The sequence below is a fragment of the Chiloscyllium plagiosum genome, unplaced genomic scaffold (assembly GCF_037043375.1).
Source record: "Chiloscyllium plagiosum isolate Xiang-an unplaced genomic scaffold, Cpla_swu_hap1 HiC_scaffold_12, whole genome shotgun sequence".
Classification (NCBI taxonomy): Eukaryota; Metazoa; Chordata; class Chondrichthyes; order Orectolobiformes; family Hemiscylliidae; genus Chiloscyllium; species Chiloscyllium plagiosum.
Window position 1 is genome coordinate 69220492 of NW_028270150.1, and position 18600 is coordinate 69239091.

The 18600-nt window shown below is 41.1% G+C and overlaps 1 protein-coding gene across 3 annotated transcripts in view; it reads right to left on the minus strand.

Annotated features, from left to right (window-relative positions):
* Positions 1 to 6976: 6976 nt before the first annotated feature.
* The window catches only part of tab3 (TGF-beta activated kinase 1 (MAP3K7) binding protein 3), a 133845-nt gene continuing 122221 nt past the window's right edge, over positions 6977 to 18600 (minus strand). For all 3 annotated transcript variants that reach the window (XM_043700739.2, XM_043700741.2, XM_043700740.2), the window contains one exon: positions 6977 to 8511. In XM_043700739.2, coding sequence (XP_043556674.1) covers positions 8363 to 8511 — 149 coding nt within the window. In that variant the 3' untranslated portion in view covers positions 6977 to 8362. The remainder of the gene's footprint in view (positions 8512 to 18600) is intronic.

Sequence of the window (18600 nt, forward strand, 5' to 3'; positions counted from 1 at the left end):
AAAACAGGCACAGGTGAAAGTGGAGATGCAACATACTTAAGAAAATAACTCGAGGAGCTCTTGTGGTGCATTGGCAAAATCCCAATCTCTGAGACAGAAAGCCCAAGTTTCAATTTTTCCAGAGTAACAACATGTCTGATTAGGTTGATTATAAAATATATCCAAAATCACTTGATTCAACCTAGCAGTTGGAATTCTTCAATGTAGTGGAGGAACAGATCGTGTTGAGGTTGCAGAAGGACTTGGATATGCTAAACAAACAGGCAAAAAAGTGGCAGATAAGATACAACGTGGAGAAGTGTGAGGTTATGCACTTTGGTAGGAAGGATACAGACAAACTATTTTCTAAACAGGGAAAGTTTTTGAAAATCTGAGGTACAAAGGGACGTTGGAGTCATAGAGATGGATAGCATGGAAACAGACCCTTTGGTCCAACCCATCCATGCCGACCAGATATCCCAACCCAATCTAGTCTCACCTGCCAGCACCCGGCCCATATCCCTCCAAACCCTTCCTATTCATTTACCCACCCAACTGCCTCTTAAATGTTGCAATTGTACCAGACTCCACCACATCCTCTGGCAGCTCATTCCATACACGCACCACTCTCTGCGTGAAAACGTTGTCCCTTAGGTCTCTTTTATATCTTTACCCTCTTACCCTAAACCTATGCCCTCAAATTCTGGACTCCCCCACCCCAGGGAAAAGACTTTGCCTATTTATCCTATCCATGCACCTCAGGATTTTATAAATCTTTATAAGGTCATCCTTCAGCCTCCAACACTCCAGGGAAAACAGCCTCTAACCTGGCAACATCCTTGTAAATCTTTTCTGAACTCTTTCAAGTTTCACAACATCTTTCAGATAGGAAGGAGACCAGAATTGCACGCAATATTCCAACAGTGGCCTAACCAATGTCCTATACAGCCGCAACATGGCCTCCCAACTTCTGTACTCAATACTCTGACCAATGAACCAAATGCCTTCTTCACTTTCCTATCTACCTGCGACTCCACTTCAAGGAGCTATGAACCTGCACTCCAAGGTCTCTTTGTTCAGCAACACTCCCTAGGACCTTACCATTAAATGTACAAGTCCTAAGATTTACTTTCCCAAAATGCAGCACCTCGCATTTATCTGAATTAAACTCCATCTGTCACTTCTCAGCCCATTGGCCCATCTGGTCAAGATCCTGTTGTAATCTGAGGTAACCTTCTTCGCTGTCCATTACACCTCTAATTTTAGTGTCATCTACAAACTTACTAACTATACCTCTTATGATCCCATCCAAATTGTTTATGTAAATGACAAAATGACCCACCACAGATCCTCCGCTGGTCACAAGCCTCCAGTCTGAAAACAACCTTCCAACACCACCCTCTGTCTTCTACCTTTGAGCCAGTTCTATATCCAAATGGCTAGTTGTCCATTTATTCCATGAGATCTAACCTTGCTAACCAGTCTCCCATGGGGAACCTTGTTGAATGCCTTACTGAAATCCATATAGATCACATCTGCTGCTCTGCTCTCATCAATCCTCTTTGTTACTTCCTCAAAAAAACTCAAATCAAGTTTGAGAGACATGATTTCCCACGCACAAAGCCATGTTGACTATCCCTAATCAGTCCTTGCCTTTCCAAATACATGTACATCCTGTCCCTCAGGATTCCGCCCACCACCGAGGTCAGGCTCACTGGTCTATAGTTCCCTGGCTTATCCTTACCACCCTTCTTAAACAGTGGCACCATATTAGCCAAACTCCAGTCTTCCGGCACCTCACCTGTGACTATCAATGATACAAATATCTCAGCAAGAGGCCCAGCAATCACTTCTCTAACTTTCCACAGAGTTCTAGGGTACACCTGATCAGGCCCTGGGGATTTATTCACCTTTATGCATTTCAAGACATTCAGCACTTTCTCCTCTGTTATATAGACATCCTGCAAGGTGTCACCATCTATTTCCCTACAGTCTACATCTTCTATATCCTTTTCCACAGTAAAGACTGATACAAAATACTCGTTTAGTATCTCCCCCATTTTCTGCGGATTCACATTATGGCCGCCTTGCTGATCTTTGAGGTGCGCTATTCTCTCCCTAGTTACCCTTTTGTCCTTAATGTATTTGTAAAAATTCTTTGGATTCTCCTTAACTCTATTTGCCAAAGCTTGCTCATATCCCCTTTTTGCCCTCCTGATTTCCCTCTTAAGTATACTCCTGCTTACTCGATACTCTTCTAAGGATTCACTCAATCTATCCTAACTATACCTTTCATCTGCTTCCTTCTTTTTCTTAACCAAACACTCAAGTTCTTTAGTCATCCAGCATTCCCTATTTTTGAGGTATTGAGTCCTAGTTCAGGACTTTCTCAACTGCAGGTTCAGTTGGCAGTTAGTAAGGCAAATGCAGTATTAGCATTCATTTCAAGAGGGCTGCAAGAGCAGGGATGCACTGCTGAGGCTGTACAAAGGTTTTGGTTAGATCACATTTGGAATACTGAAAGCAGTTTTGGGCCCTATATCTAAAGGAAGGTATGATTCTGGGGAAGAAGAGCTTGTCACATGATGAGTAGTTGAGCACGCTGGCTTTGTATTTGATGGAGTTTAGAAGAATGGGTGTACAATCTTATTGAAACTTACAGAATACTGAAAGGTCAGCTTAGCATAATGCATAGATGTTTCCACTAGTAGGAGAGACTAGGACCTGAGGGAACAGCCTCATCAAGTGAAAGGATGACCTATTAGAACTAAGACAAGGATGAATTTCTTCAGCCAGAGAGTTGGTTAATCTGTGGAACTCATTGCTGCAGAGGACTATCAAGGCCAAGTCATTTAGAGTATTTAAGACAGTGATTGATTTGTGATTAATAAGAGGATTAAGGGTTACAGGAAAAAGGCAGAAATAACATATCAGAGGAGAAAGTGAGGACTGCAGATGCTGTAGATCAGAGCTGATAATGTGTTGCTGGAAAAGCGCAGCAGGTCAGGCAGCATCCAAGGAGCAGAAGAATCGAAGTTTCGGGCATGAGCCCTTCTTCAAGAATGAGGAAAGTTTGTCCAGCAGGCTAAGATAAAAGGTAGGGAGGAGGGACTTGGGGGAGGGGCGTTGGAAATGCGATAGTTGGAAGGAGGTCAAGGTGAGGGTGATAGGCCGGAGTGGGGGTGGGGGCGGAGAGGTCAGGAAGAAGATTGCAGGTTAGGAAGGCGGTGCTGAGTTCGAGGGATTTGACTGAGACAAGGTGGGGGAGGAGAAATGAGGAAACTGGAGAAATCTGAGTTCATAGAACATAGAACAATACAGCACAGAACAGGCCCTTCGGCCCACGATGTTGTGCCGAACATTTGTCCTAGCTTAAGCACCCATCCATGTACCTATCCAATTGCCGCTTAAAGGTCACCAAAGATTCTGACTCTACCACTCCCACAGGCAGCGCATTCCATGCCCCCACCACTCTCTGGGTAAAGAACCCACCCCTGACATCTCCCCTATACCTTCCACCCTTCACCTTAAATTTATGTCCCCTTGTAACACTCTGTTGCACCCGGGGAAAAAGTTTCTGACTGTCTACTCTATCTATTCCTCTGATCATCTTATAAACCTCTATCAAGTCACCCCTCATCCTTCGCTGTTCCAACAAGAAAAGGCCTAGCACTCTCAACCTATCCTCTTACGACCTATTCTCCATTCCAGGCAACATCCTGGTAAATCTTCTCTGCACCCTCTCCAAAGCTTCCACATCTTTCCTAAAGTGAGGCGACCAGAACTGCACACAGTACTCCAAATGTGGCCTAACCAAAGTCCTGTACAGTTGCAACATCACTTCACGACTCTTGAATTCAATCCCTCTGCCAATGAACACTAATACACCATAGGCCTTCTTACAAGCTCTATCCACCCGAGTGGCAACTTTCAAAGATCTATGAACATAGACCCCAAGATCCCTCTGTTCCTCCACCTCACTAAGAACCCTACCGTTAACCCTGTATTCCGCATTCTTATTTGTCTTTCCAAAATGGACAACCTCACACTTGGCAGGGTTGAACTCCATCTGCCACTCCTCAGCCCAGCTCTGCATCATATCTAAGTCTCTTTGCAGCCGACAACAGCTCTCCTCACTATCCACAACTCCACCAATCTTCGTATCATCTGCAAATTTACTGACCCACCCTTCAACTCCCTCATCCAAGTCATTAATAAAAATTACAAACAGCAGAGGACCCAGAACTGATCCCTGCGGAACTCCACTTGTAACTGGGCTCCAGGCTGAATATTTGCCATCTACCACCACTCTCTGACTTCGACCGGTTAGCCAGTTTTCTATCCAATTGGCCAAATTTCCCTCTATCCCATGCCTCCTGACTTTCCGCATAAGCCTACCATGGGGAACCTTATCAAATGCCTTACTAAAATCCATGTATACTACATCCACTGCTCTACCCTCATCCACATGCTTGGTCACCTCCTCAAAAGAATTCAATAAGACTTGCAAGGCAAGACCTACCCTTCACAAATCTGTGCTGGCTGTCCCTAATCAAGCAGTGTCTTTTCAGATACTCATAAATCCTATCCCTCAGTACCCTTTCCATTACTTTGCCTACCACCGAAGTAAGACTAACTGGCCTGTAATTCCCAGGGTTATCCCTATTCCCTTTTTTGAACAGGGGCACAACATTCGCCACTCTCCAGTCCCCTGGTACCACCCCCATTGACAGTGAAGACGAAAAGATCATTGCCAACAGTACTGCAATTTCCTCTCTTGCTTCCCACATAATCCTAGGATATATCCCGTCAGGCCCGGGGGACTTGTCTATCCTCAAGTTGTTCAAAATGTCCAACACATCTTCCTTCTTAACAAGTATCTCCTCTAGCTTACCAGTCCGTTTCACACTCTCCTTTTCAACAATACGGTCCCTCTCATTCGTAATTACTGAAGAAGAGTACTCATTCTATCTCTTCCGACTCAATACACAGTCTCCCACTACTGTCCTTGATCGGACCTACCCTCGTTCTCGTATTCTCATGTTTCTCACATACGCATAAAATGCCCTTGGGTTATCCTTGATCCTATCCGCCAAAGATTTTTCATGCCCTCTCTTAGCTCTCCTAATCCCTTTCTTCAGGTCCCTTCTGGCCATCCTGTATCCCTCCACTGCTCTGTCTGAACCCTGTTTCCTCAACCTTACGTAAGCCTCCTTCTTCCTCTTTACAAGACAGTCAGCCTCCCTCGTCAACCAAGGTTCCCTCACACGACCATTTCTTTCCTGCCTGACAGGTTCATCCCTTGTGGTTGGAGGGTTCCTAAGCGGAAGATGAGGTGTTCTTCCTCCAGCCGTCGTGTTGCTTTTGGTCTGGCGATGGAGGAGTCCAAGGACCTGCATGTCCTTGGTGGAGTGGGAGAGGGAGTTGAAGTGTTGAGTCACGGGGTGGTTGGGTTAGTTGGTCCGGGTGTCCCAGAGGTGTTCTCTGAAACGTTCCGCAAGTAGGCGGCCTGTCTCCCCAATATAGAGGAGGCCACATCGGGTGCAGCGGATGCAGTAAATAATGTGTGTGGAGGTGCAGGTGAATTTGTGGCGGATGTGGAAGGATCCCTTGAGGCCTTGGAGGGAAGTAAGGGGGGAGGTGTGGGCGCAAATTTTGCATTTCTTGCGGTTGCAGGGGAAGGTGCCAGGAGTGGAGGTTGGGTTGGTGGGGGGGTGGACCTGATGAGGGAGTCACGGAGGGGCAAGGTTTACTTGAATAATGTATTGATATCTAACAACACCTCAGAAGAACACGTAACACAACTGGAACCTTTATTCCAACAGTTACAGTTAGCTGACCTGGTAATAAAACTTGCCAGGAATGAATTCACAAAAGCACAGGAACTGAACTAGGACACATCTTAGGGCAAAAGCATATGCTGCCATGGATAGTCAAAGTCGAGGCTGAATGGGAAACATAAGATTTTTTGTCAATGTGCGGATTCTACTGAATATCTGTGCCAAATCTCAGCACAATATATGTGACCAAAACAAATTTGTTGAAAAACATGCAAAATGGTCAACTGAGTGCCAGGCAACTTTTGTGAAGCTGAAAACAATTCTAACAAAGAACCAGGTGTTGTCCATCCTTGATTTCATTAAACCCTTTGCTGCAAATATTGACTCTAGTGACTTAAGGCTGGATACTATCATATTGCAAGATGATGAATTGGGCATCATTAAAAATCTAGCAGGTTACTTTCCTAAGATGATGGAAGTCACAGTTATTCCAGATAAAATCTTGAGATTGATTTGATTACTGAAGGGAAAACAAGGAGTTTTGGGGAAGTACTCAATCTGCATTCCACTTCTTGATCAGTATTTCTGAAGACTTCAGATATCAGACCTAAGTTTCTTCTTTACTTGCAAAAGCCCATGCCTACTCGTATTATTCATGTACAGTTCTTCATCCTAATTTCCCACATTTCCACAACATAGATAACTTCTTGGAAAAGCAACGTATTAACCTACAATACTGAAAATTGTTAATCACATATCAACTTTTATAGTACCTGCATTTTAAAAAGCAATGATGAGGTTTGAAGTTTTCCACCATATCAAACCAACATTAGAAATGAATAAACTTTATAAAATATTTTCATTTGTTGCTTCAGGTAGACTGGAACAAATGACTTTGAAATAAACTAAAAATAAACGTTTAATGCTTTCACTGCTTTCCAAGTAAAACCAAGTAAGTTATTTTCTCTTCACTTAGTGATTTTATTTGTAAAATATTGTGGCCACCAGAATGTTCATATATGTACCATACATGCACTCTTTATTGCCTTTGCACATTTTTGCCTCCAGCTAAAACTTCAGACAAGATCATACATTAAACAATTATTTCAATTGTAGAGAGCAGACCATACAAAGAAAGATAGGCGCCTCATGTGTAGGAACACAAACATCCAATTCACTCACAAATTTTCTCATTCAGCTGTCCAGACCCAACAAAGTGTGATTTCACAAAGAACAAGTACTTTATTATAGTTATAGCAACCTGAAGCATTGAAACTAAACATCACCTTTAATAATACAGTTTAACATTGTATGCATACAAGTACCAGCAAGTTCATAATGAACTTTGATTTGTGGGTCCAGCAAGTTTCATTCTTTTGCGAATGAAACAAAGTTCCAACAGTTCTCTTTTACATTTGCAGTGTGCGACCATTTATTTTCAGGCTGCATTTAGCAAATTTTATTACAGGCTGGTTTCTTAGTGATGTGCAAACTCACTCTTATTAAAGAGCTATTGATTACTAAATGCAGCTGCATGGGGAAGAAGGCATACAAAACATATCTTCTGTGCTGTAAACAAGATGATTTCTTTATAGAGTGGAAGCTCAGGAATTGCTTAAGTAGCAGAACAAATCCTCACAAAAAAGGGTGGGTGAGTCTTGAGCATATTGTGGAATACTAGCCTTTGGCATAGGTTTGCTGTACAGTTACAGAGCAAGGGCTAGAGGAAGCTTTGTTAAAAAAGAAATTAAAAAGCACACATGGGCACACATGACTTTTAAAATCAAATGAACAGGCCCACAGCCTAAAATCATCTCCCTAATAAGAGCATGCAGCATTGTTCTGATCTGCAAAGACTCAATTATTAACCAGTGTCAGTGATGTAGTTCAAAGGACACAGTACAAGCAAAAGGGATTGTTGATTATGATTGTAATTTTAGAACACACAAAAGGCAATACCTCATCATCTGTCCATTGTGACAGTCTCATAAATTTAATATATAATTGATTTGTGTAAAGATTGCATTTACCCTGAAGTAAGCAGCAATTACTAGTAACTCAAGTCTTTTACCCTAATGTAGTGTCACGGCAGTCCCTTTTGCCTGTAAGACTGAGTAAATATGCCAACAGTTAACAGATGCAGCACAAGGGACAATCCACCTCAACTGAAAGCAACCAGAATCCTTCATGATTTACATCATTTTTTGCAGATAGACTTTCATTTAGGCAACCAATTTCATCCTGTGGATAGATACCCTACAAAGGTAGGGTAACAAAACATCATCCCAACTTATGATCCACAGACCTTGAAGGGCTAACTGTGGTCAGCTTCACTGAAGACCATCTTCATGGGCAGCTGAATGTTTACTGAGTGCATTACATAATGAAACATCACTGTGACGAGATGCTGATTACAGTTTAGCATTCCTACTGTGATGTAGACAGCTATGATTGCATTGTGAATTTAGCTGACTTTCAATATGCAGCAGATTTGAATTGGCATCTTCACTAAGGCCTGACAAATGGTTTACACATGTTCAGTCCCATTGCGGCCCCTAAAGGTGCAGGATCCTGCTCGTTGGCAAATGCAAGCCCACTCCAGTTCAGGTGTACCTCGGCATTTCACACTGTTCACAGCGATTCAGTGCTGGATGGTTCAGAAAGGTGCAGCTGTTACAATTCCAAGGGGCACCTTCAAAATCCTCATCACGTTGATGAGGTCTTGGGCTATATGCCATGACAGGACCAGTTTCTGCAACACAAGCAAAGTGAAGTTCAGATTTAACAGTGATTACTACTGTCGTGTGGTAATTAAGAAAACGTAAACTTCAAACATTTCCAATTCAGAATGCACTTTTCTCAGTACAGATTACAAACATTTGAAAAAGAAATGCTTAAATTCAAAGTTCTTCAATCATAACCTTCAGTATTGCACAAGCACAGCTAAAAGATAAAAAAAAACGATGTTGGCAATGCTTTCTCCTGATGAATTACTGGCATAGTCAATATGTCAGTTTAACATTCAAAAAGTAATTCTTTAAACAATCTAACAACATTTCCAAACCTACCAGTTTAAAAATCAAATCATAAACTAGATTGCAAAACAAAGACTTTTTCATTGCACATCAAAATGATAATTGAAGTACATCAATTAAGATTGTTGATATTTAAATTTGAATTCAAATAGGATCTAACTGTCCAAAGAAAATAGTGAAGTTTAGGAGTGTGGTTTGCACTTAATTCCACGTCGGTATGCCAGTACTCAGTCACTGATTCAGTTTCAGATCCACAGACAGAATAGTTGCTCCTCGGGTAGGTTTAAGGCACATTGCCTGGATAGTGTTGGAAGGATTATTCAGAGAACGTTTGCAGTTTAAACAAACAGTGATACAAAACTTGAAAGGATTATGAACTGAACAGAAGGACAGGGGCAGGCTAAAAGAGAATGTAGTTAGGAGGGTATATGGTCGATTAAATTTAATGCAGACAACTGTGAAGTAATACATATTGATAGGAAGGACAAGGAGGAACAATGTAAAACAAAGTGCACAATTCTCAATGCAGTGCAGAAACTAGGACAAATCATTGAAGATGGCAGGGTAGGTGGAGAAAATGTTTCAAAGGCATATGAGATGGGAAGATTTACAAATAACAGCACAGAATACAAACATATGTAAGTAATGTTGAACCATTATTGAACACTGGTTCAGGCTCAACTAGAGTAGTGTTCAATTCTGGGCACTGATCTTTAGAGAAGATATGGAAACTTTGGAGGACGCACAAAAGGTTTGCAAGAATAATTCCAGGAGTGAGAGACTTTCTCAACAAAGATAGGTTGGAGAAGCTAGGGTTGCTCACCTTAGAGAAGGTCAAGAAATGCTGAAAATCATGACGGTTTTTAAAATAGGTAGGGAAACACTGTTTCCAATAATGGATAAGTTGAATCCCAGAGGACAAGAGAGTGGGCAGAAAACAGCAATTATGAGCATACTTTAAAGATGCAATGTAAAGTATATCAGCATGTACAAGAGCTTGAGTTCAAACACTTGCATTTATGTAACGTTTTTAACATCATAATTTCCCTACATTTATATAGTTGATGCAGGTAGAGTAACAGAGCCTGGCTTCTGCTTAGCACTTCTCTCTGACGTCTCAGTATAAAGTATTGATGAAAAAAGCAGCAAGGGAGGAACAAGGCAATTATAGTTGATCAAAAAGTAGTCTTCCTTCTTTGCAACACTATTTCACTATCATCACAATTGTTTGATGAGATATGAGCCTCCTTTCTGCTGACTCTATGGAATTTGAGTCAGACGACGTTAACAGTGTTTCAACTTGTCGAGCAAAAGTAGAATCCAAATATCAGTCCAAGAACAGTACTCATTTAATGTGGGAGAAAGGAAAAGTTATTTTTTTCCATTCATTCATGGGATATGGTCATCACTGGCCAGGCCAGAATTTATTACCCATTCCTAACTGCCCAAATGGCAGTTAAACATAACCACATTGTTGAGAGTCTGAAGTCACATCCAGGCCAGACCAGGCAAGGACAGGACTTTTTTTTCCTAAAGGACATTAGTGAACCAGATGGGCTTTTCCAGACAATCAACTCATGACAACTCATGATCATCATTAGCCTCCTAATTCCAAACATTTATTGATTTCATGGCAGGATTTGAAACTGAGACCCAGAACATTACCAGGGTCTCTGGATAAATAGCCTAGCAGTAAGAACTTTAGCCATCAACTCCCCGATGCAATATGGCCTGCTTTTCGGAGGCTGGAAGAACCTATCGCTATCTGGAAAGAACTGAAACTGACAGCCCAAAATGGAAAGACGTCTATTCCCAGCACTTGGTTTCTTCACCTTTGTGCACAAGGAAACTAAAACAAAAAACAAATAAAACATGTTACATTTCATTCTGCAGGTCATAGTTAGAAACATGATTTTTTGGGACCTTTCCAAAAAATACTGTTTGTTTCAATATTTAGAATATAAATGCTGTCATTTTAAAATAACATTTTCAATTTAGAAATTGATACCTGACACATAATTGGATGTTAACTTGAATAACTGTGTATAAACTACGTAGAAAAGGTTAACTCTATTAGATCTCTTCACAATGGTGCCATCCTGAAAGCAAGCAGGCAAATGCCCTGACAAGTTGCTTCACCCTAATATGACACTCAAGATTCTGAGATGACATCCAATTTGTAATTCTGGATCTCTGTGCATGAGAATGAATGCCTTGCTGGGGAAGCTATTCTAGAAGCATGCGTCTCTTACTTCAGGAGTAGGGGCACTACCACTGCACCACAACAGTCCCTGATAATTATTAAAAGAGTAAAGAAATGATAAACAACACCAGTAACTTGCTCATTTTAGGTTCTACCAATACTGTGCAGTTCCATGTTGGATATAGCTTTGATCCAGACATGGGTGCAAGAATGTGAATAAAGTGTGACACTGAGGTAATGTTGGATACAATACCAAGACATCCAACATAGAGGAACCCTTTTCTTTCTTAACTAGGGCAATCAGTAAAGCCAAATTTCTACTCTGTCATGGAGCAGGGAATGTATGCCAATTTTAATCTTGATTAGAATGGTGCAGAGAAAGCACAGCAGGTCAGGCAGCATCTGAGGAGCAGGAAAATCAACATTTTGGGCAAAAGCCCTTCATCAGGAATGAAGGCAGGGAGCCTGCGGGGTGGAGAGATAAATGGGAGGGGGGTGGGGCTGGGGAGAAGGTAGCCAAGAGTACAATAGGTGGATGGAGTTGAGGAGAAAAGTGATAGGCCAGAGAGGAGGGTGGAACGGATAGGTGGGAAGGAAGACTGGCAGGTAGGACAGGTCAGGAGGGCGGTGCTGAGCTGGAAGTTTGGAATTGGGGTAAGGTGGGGGGGGGTCCACATTGATGCCCTGGGACTCGTGTCCTGAGGCGGAAGATGAGGCGTTCTTCCTCCAGGCGTCGGGTGGTGAGGGAGTGGCGGTGGAGGAGGCGCAGGACCTGCATGTCCTCGGTAGAGTGGGAGTCGGTATTGAAATGTTGGGCCACAGGGCAGTGGGGTCGATTGGTGCGGATGTCCAGAAATATTCCCTAAAGTGCTCTGACCTTTCAGACTATTTGACAATGAAATCTATGCCAGCAAACCTGGACAGTATCCCCGAGATTATAAGACCACAAGATGTAGATGCTGACGTCAACCATTTGGCCCATTGAGGCTGCTCTGCCATTCAAAGCGATCATCGCTGATCTGACAACATTCAACTTCACTGTACTGCCTTCTCCCATAACTGTGAATTCCCTTGCTGACTAAAAATGTTTATCATAGCCTTGAATAGAATTAAAAGCACCATCTCGACAGTCCTGTCAGGTAAAGAATTTGACAAATTCCCTATCCTCAGAAGAAGTCCATCCTCACCTCTGTCCTAACTGAGAAACTCCTTATTTTGATTATGACATTATGCCCTCTGGTCCTAGATTCTCCCAAGTAAGGGAACAACCTCCCTGCATTTACTCTGCCGAGTCCCCTAAGAATCCTTTCAAAAAGATCATCTTTCCTTCTTCTAAATTCTAGTCAGTACATGCCCAACCTACTCAAACTGCCCAAACGAAAATCCCTCCATATCCAGGATCAATCTAGAGAAAGTTACCTGGACCACTTATCATTCCACCTGGGGACCAAACTTCCACACGTAGTTCAACTTTTGCCTTGCATAGTTTTAGTAAGGATTCCTTTTTTTACATTCCATTCCCTTTGAAATGTAGACTAACAATCCATTTGTCTTCTCAATTGTTTTATGGCAAGGATCCCAAATTCCTCTGTGCTGTATCTTTCTGCAGTCCTGTTCCATTTTAATAATATTCAGCTTGTTTATTCTTCCTGTTAAGTGTACAACCTTCCATCTTCCAAGTTTTCCTGATAAGTACCATTTAATATTCATGACACCAAAATGGCAATAATCATTGCTAACAAAAGGCCCGATGATGAGCAATTCACCTCTTGAAGCACCAAACCTTTCACTCATCTGCAAGGGTGCAGTCATAAGTGCAATGAAACAATCATCACTGGTCTGGAAAATTGTATCCCTAACATAAGACAATATTTTGAGTAAATGAATCCACTGTGTCAGTGTATTTGGCACTCAAGAGCCACTCCATCAACTATACAATTTTAATTATTGCCAGAATTCATTGCAGCAATGCACTAAGATTATTTCACAAACAATTTCTAGCATAATTATCTCCATCATTGACAGCTAATGGAACTAGGTCACAAATGCTACTAATTTGCCGAAGTGTCTCCCTATTTAGAGTTGCATAGATTCAAATGTTCCTTCATCGTAAGCTCAAAGTTCTGTAATTCATCATCAGTACAAATAATGCAGCATTTTAAGATAATAGCCCATTCCCATCTTTTGAGGGAAACCACACATGGGAACTAATATGAATGTTGTGGTCTTATTCTCCACAAAACAAAAGGTCAAAGTGTGCAATTGTCTGACATATCTATTCAAGTCAGTATAACAATTTGAAGTAGATGTTATTTACCAGCAGGTTAGTAAAAGCAAGTGGCAACAGTGTATTGGAGGAGCTGTGCATTAGACAAACAGAATGGAGGACAGATACACCTGTTGCTGAATTGTCAATCTCAACTATAATGTAGTGGGAAACATTGCAAAATATCAGAAGCTGGAGGATGAAATGTCACAGTCCACCTTGTGAATGGCCCTAATGGCATTGACAGCAAGTCATTCAGTAATTCTCCAAAATAGGAGGGAAATGAATATTATTCTCTTCCATTTAGTTACAAGCTACTTTTTTGATAAATACACTGAAGTTGCAACAATCAGTCCATTTGGTCTAAGCAATGCACAGTGGTTCGGTGTAATGAAAATGATTAATACCACTGTTCTTATTTCCTTTTAAACTATTTTCCTTCAACCACAGATCCAATCGTATCTTGAAGGCTGACACAGTTTTAACTTTAATTGTTAACCTAATAATTAGGAACATAGGAACAGCAGTAGGTTATTCAACTTTTCAAAACTGTTTCACCATTCAATGAGATCATTGCAGATCTATGGCCTACCTCCATATAACTATCTTTGGCTCATAAACCTTAATATCTTTGCTGAACAAACATTTACCTATCTGAGATTTAAAACTAACAACTAATACAGCATCCACTACTGTTTGTGGAAGAGAGTTCCAAATATCGAGCTCCCTTATGCGTAGACGTGCTTGCTAATATCTCACCTGAACAGTCTGGCCCCAATTCTCAACATCCTCTAGTTCGAGAATCTCCAACTAGTGGAAGCTGTTTGTCTACTTGATTTTTTCCTATAAATATTTTGAAGAGTTCGATCAGATCATCCCTCAACCTTCTAAATTCTAGAGAAAATAGGCCAAATTTGTATAATCTCTCCTCGCAACCTAACCCCTGACGTCCAGGTATCATTCTTGGAAACAAAATTGTTTTCCAACTGTTTAATCTTCCCATGTTCTCGGTCAATCATATTTAATTTTGTACATAAGATATTTGATTTTCACCATTCATTTAGTACAATGTCTCATTTGTAATTGTGCATATACACTATCTTATAGACAAACTGTTCCATTTCAAAATTAACATTTCAATAATTATCATTCCAATCTCTGCATGGATGTTATCTGTTGTATGAAAAACTAAACTTCTATAACTTTCTTTAATCATCATCAACATGAGGTGAGTCTGGTAAAATTCTGAACCTGGACCATAATGCTTTTTGGCCTTCCACAGCAATTTGCGTTCCGAGTATACTTACTATTATATTTTCTTCACAATGCAATACCTCCCATTACTGACACCAAATACTAATCCATGATTTAATTTACTCCTCAATCTCAAAATCTCCACCTCCAAAAGAAATGTATATCCTTCTCATTTTGCGATCATGGGCAATATTTTTCTAGGCTTATGTACATTGCATGAAAGTGGCCCCAGATCCAAATACTATGATAATATACAATTCCATTGTTTGGTGGAAAACCCTTAATGACACTCAATTTCTTTTTAAATCCAGCATACTATTCTTCCCTAATTCCTCAATTTTCTCTAGTCATCTCAAATTTTATTTTGTCAATCATGCACATTACATCCACTGCATTTCCCCATCTGCCTCAACAGAATTGAGATTTATCAAGGATATTTAATCCCTTTTAAATCTATGCTGGTTGCATCTAACTTATTTCCTTTGAAATAAAACATGGTAGTGTATTTTTCCTTAAAAGCACTGAAACTTTCCTGCCAAAGATTTTTAAGATAACAGGCCTGTAGTTATACTTTTTCCAACCACTACTAATGCGACTGGATGAAATTCCCACTGACTGTTTCAGAGTACCTGGTCAAAAATGGTCACTGCTACAGTTCCACACAAATCGAACTTGCTACAAATCTTAAAAATAACTACTACTTAAGAGATCTATTCTGACACCTATCACCATTGGTATTCCAAGACAAACAATTTCTCCTCATCACAGACTTCAAATCTGAACTCAATTTTTTTGACAACAGTTTATAAAGCAAACAAAATGCTATATGAAGAATCAAGGAGGAAAACAAACAGTGCAGTTGAAAGGAACACTCAAAACTGGATTTGATTGCAGATATGCAAGTCCTTCATTTGCCAAGTTGCAACATTGCAAGATGATAAGGTTTAGCATTCTTAATCTTGTATTCAGTGGTTACAGCTCTATAGTATGAAGTAGTAAAATTTAAGAGAAGCCAGTGTCGAAAATTGAACAAAAAAAGGTTGCGCGATTGAAGTAAAGTAGAAAACGTCATGCTGTGTTCAATGTATATAAATAATAATTTCAGAATACCAACAATTCTCATCAGGACTGTGCAGCATTTTTCAGATACAAAAATTTTAATTCTGTGCGAAACAATTCAGTCAGTTGGCAAATGAAGGGGTGAAATCCTAGTAGCACAATAACTGATATTTCTTGATATGCAACAAGAGCACATAAGCTTTTAACAATAATTTTGCGCTTTACATTGTAACTTCATCCTTGAAAAATGCTTTTTAAATTAAACATCAATAAGTGAATTAAAGAAAACAGAGTTAATGCTTTCAAGTCTTTCTGCAGAAGAACTCAAAACGTTAACTACTTTAGTCTCCACAGATACTAACAGACCTGCTGAGTTTCTCTAACAATTTCTGATTTGTTTGTTTTGGATCTCCAGCATCTACTAATTTGATTTAGAGTTATAGAGATGTACAGCATGGAAACAGACCCTTCAGTCCAACCCGTCCATGCTGACCAGATATCCCAACACAATCTAGTCCCACCTGCCAGCACCCGGCCCATATCCCTCCAAACCCTTCCTATTCATGTACCCATCCAAATGCCTCTTAAATGTTGCAATTGTACCAGCCTCCACCACTTCCTCTGGCAGCTCATTCCATACCCCTACCACCCTCTGTGTGAAAAAGTTGCCCCTTAGGTCTCTTTAATATATTTCCCCTCTCACCCTAAACCTATGCCCTCTAGTTCTGGACACCCCAACCCCAGGGAAAAGACTTTGTCTATTTATCCTATCCATGCCCCTCATAATTTTGTAAACCATTTATAAGGTCACCCCTCAACTTGCAACACTCCAGGGAAAACAGCCCCAGCCTGTTCAGCCTCTCCCTACAGCTCAAATCCTCCAACCCTGGCAACATCCTTGTAAGTCTTTTCTGAACCCTTTCAAGTTTCACAACATCTTTCCGATAGGAAGGAGACCAGAACTGTATGCAATATTCCAACAGTGGCCTAACCAATGTTCTGTACAGCTGCAACATGAACTCCCAAAACATGTACTGAATACTCTGACCAATAAAGGAAAGCATACCAAACACCTTCTTCACTATCCTATCTGCCTGCGACTCCACTTTCAAGGAGCTATGAACCTGCACTCCAAGGTCTCTCCAAGGTTCAACAACACTCCCTAGGACCTTACCATGAAGTGTATAAGTCCTGCTAAGATTTGCTTTCCCAAAATGCAGCAGCTCGCATTTATCTGAATTAAACTCCATCTGCCACTTCACAGCCCATTGGCCCATCTGGTCAAGATCCCGTTGTAATCTGAGGTAACCTTCTTCGCTGTCCACTGCACCTCCAATTTTGGTGTCATCTGCAAACTTATTAACTGTACCTCTTATGCTCCCATCCAAATCATTTATATAAATGACAAAAAGTAGAGGACCCAACACCGATACTTGCAGCACTCCACTGGTCATAGGCCTCCAGTCTGAAAAACAACCCTCCCACCACCAACCTCTGTCTATCTTTAAGGCAGTTCTGTATCCAAATGGCTAGTTCTCCCTGTATTCCATGAGATCTAACCTTGCCAATCAGTCTCCCATGGGGAACCTGGTCGAATGCCTTACTGAAGCCCATATCAATCCTCTTTGTTACTTCTTCAAAAACCTCAATCAAGTTTGTGAGACATGATTTCCCACATACAAAGCCATGCTGACCATCCCTAATCAGTCCTTGCCTTTCCAAATACATGTACATCCTGTCCCTCAGGATTCCCTCCAACAACTTGCCCACCACCGAGGTCAGGCTCACCAGTCTATAGCTCCCTGGCTTGTCCTTACAACCCTTCTTAAACAGTGGCACCACGTTTGCCAACTTCCAGTCTTCCGGTGCCTCACCTGTGACTATCGATGATACAAATATCTCAGCAAGAGGCCCAGCAATCATTTCTCTGGCTTCCCACAAAGTTCCAAGGCACACCTGATCAGGTCCTGGGGATTTATTCACCTTTGTGCATTTCAAGACATTCAGCACTTCCTCCTCTGTAATATGGACATTTTGCACGGTATCACCATCTATTTCCCTACATTCTATATCTTGCATATCTTTTTCCACAGTAAATACTGATGCAAAATACTTGTTTAGTATCTCCCCCATTTTCTGCAGCTCCACACAAAGGCCGCCTTGCTGATCGTTGAGGGGCCCTATTCTCTCCCTCGTTACCCTTTTGTCCTTAATGTATTTGTAAAAACCCTTTGGATTCTCCTTAATTCTATTTGCCAAAGCTATCTCCTGTCCCCCTTTTGCCCTCCTGATTTCCTCTTAAGTATATTCCTACTTCCTTTATACTCTTCTAAGGATTGACTCGATCTATCTTGTCTATACCTGACATATGCTTCCTTCTTTTTCATAACCAAATCCTCAACTTCTTTAGTCATCCAGCATTCCCTCCACCTACCAGCCTTTTCCTTTCACCCTGACAGGAATATACTTTCTCTGGATTCTCGTTATCTCATTCCTGAAGGCTTCCCATTTGCCAGCTGTACCTTTACCTGCAAACATCTGCCCCCATCAGCTTTTGAAAGTTCTTGCCTAATACCATCAAAATTGGCCTTCCTCCAATTTAGAACTTCAATGTTTAGATCTGGTCTATCCTTTTCCATTACTATTTTAAAACTAATAGAATTATGGTCGCTGGCCCCAAAGTGCTCCCCCACTGACACCTCAGTCACCTGCCCTGCCTTATTTCCCAAGAGCAGGTCAAGTTTTGCATCTTCTCTAGGAGTTACATCCACATATATTTTATATTTTTAAATGAATAAATTTGAAAAGGAGCAGGTAAGGTGCGGAACCCAAGACAGACAATCAGCTCCATCAAGAAGGGTCGATAAGGATACTGAAACAGCCAGTTAGCTTGACCAAGTGCGGCAAAGAAAGTGAGGTCCCCAAGACAGAGAATTAAAATCACTGAGAAAAAGAGCTGAAGTGAAGACTCTGAATTGTGCAGTAAGTGATAACAAGAAGAATGGACAAGGGGAGGATCCCAAG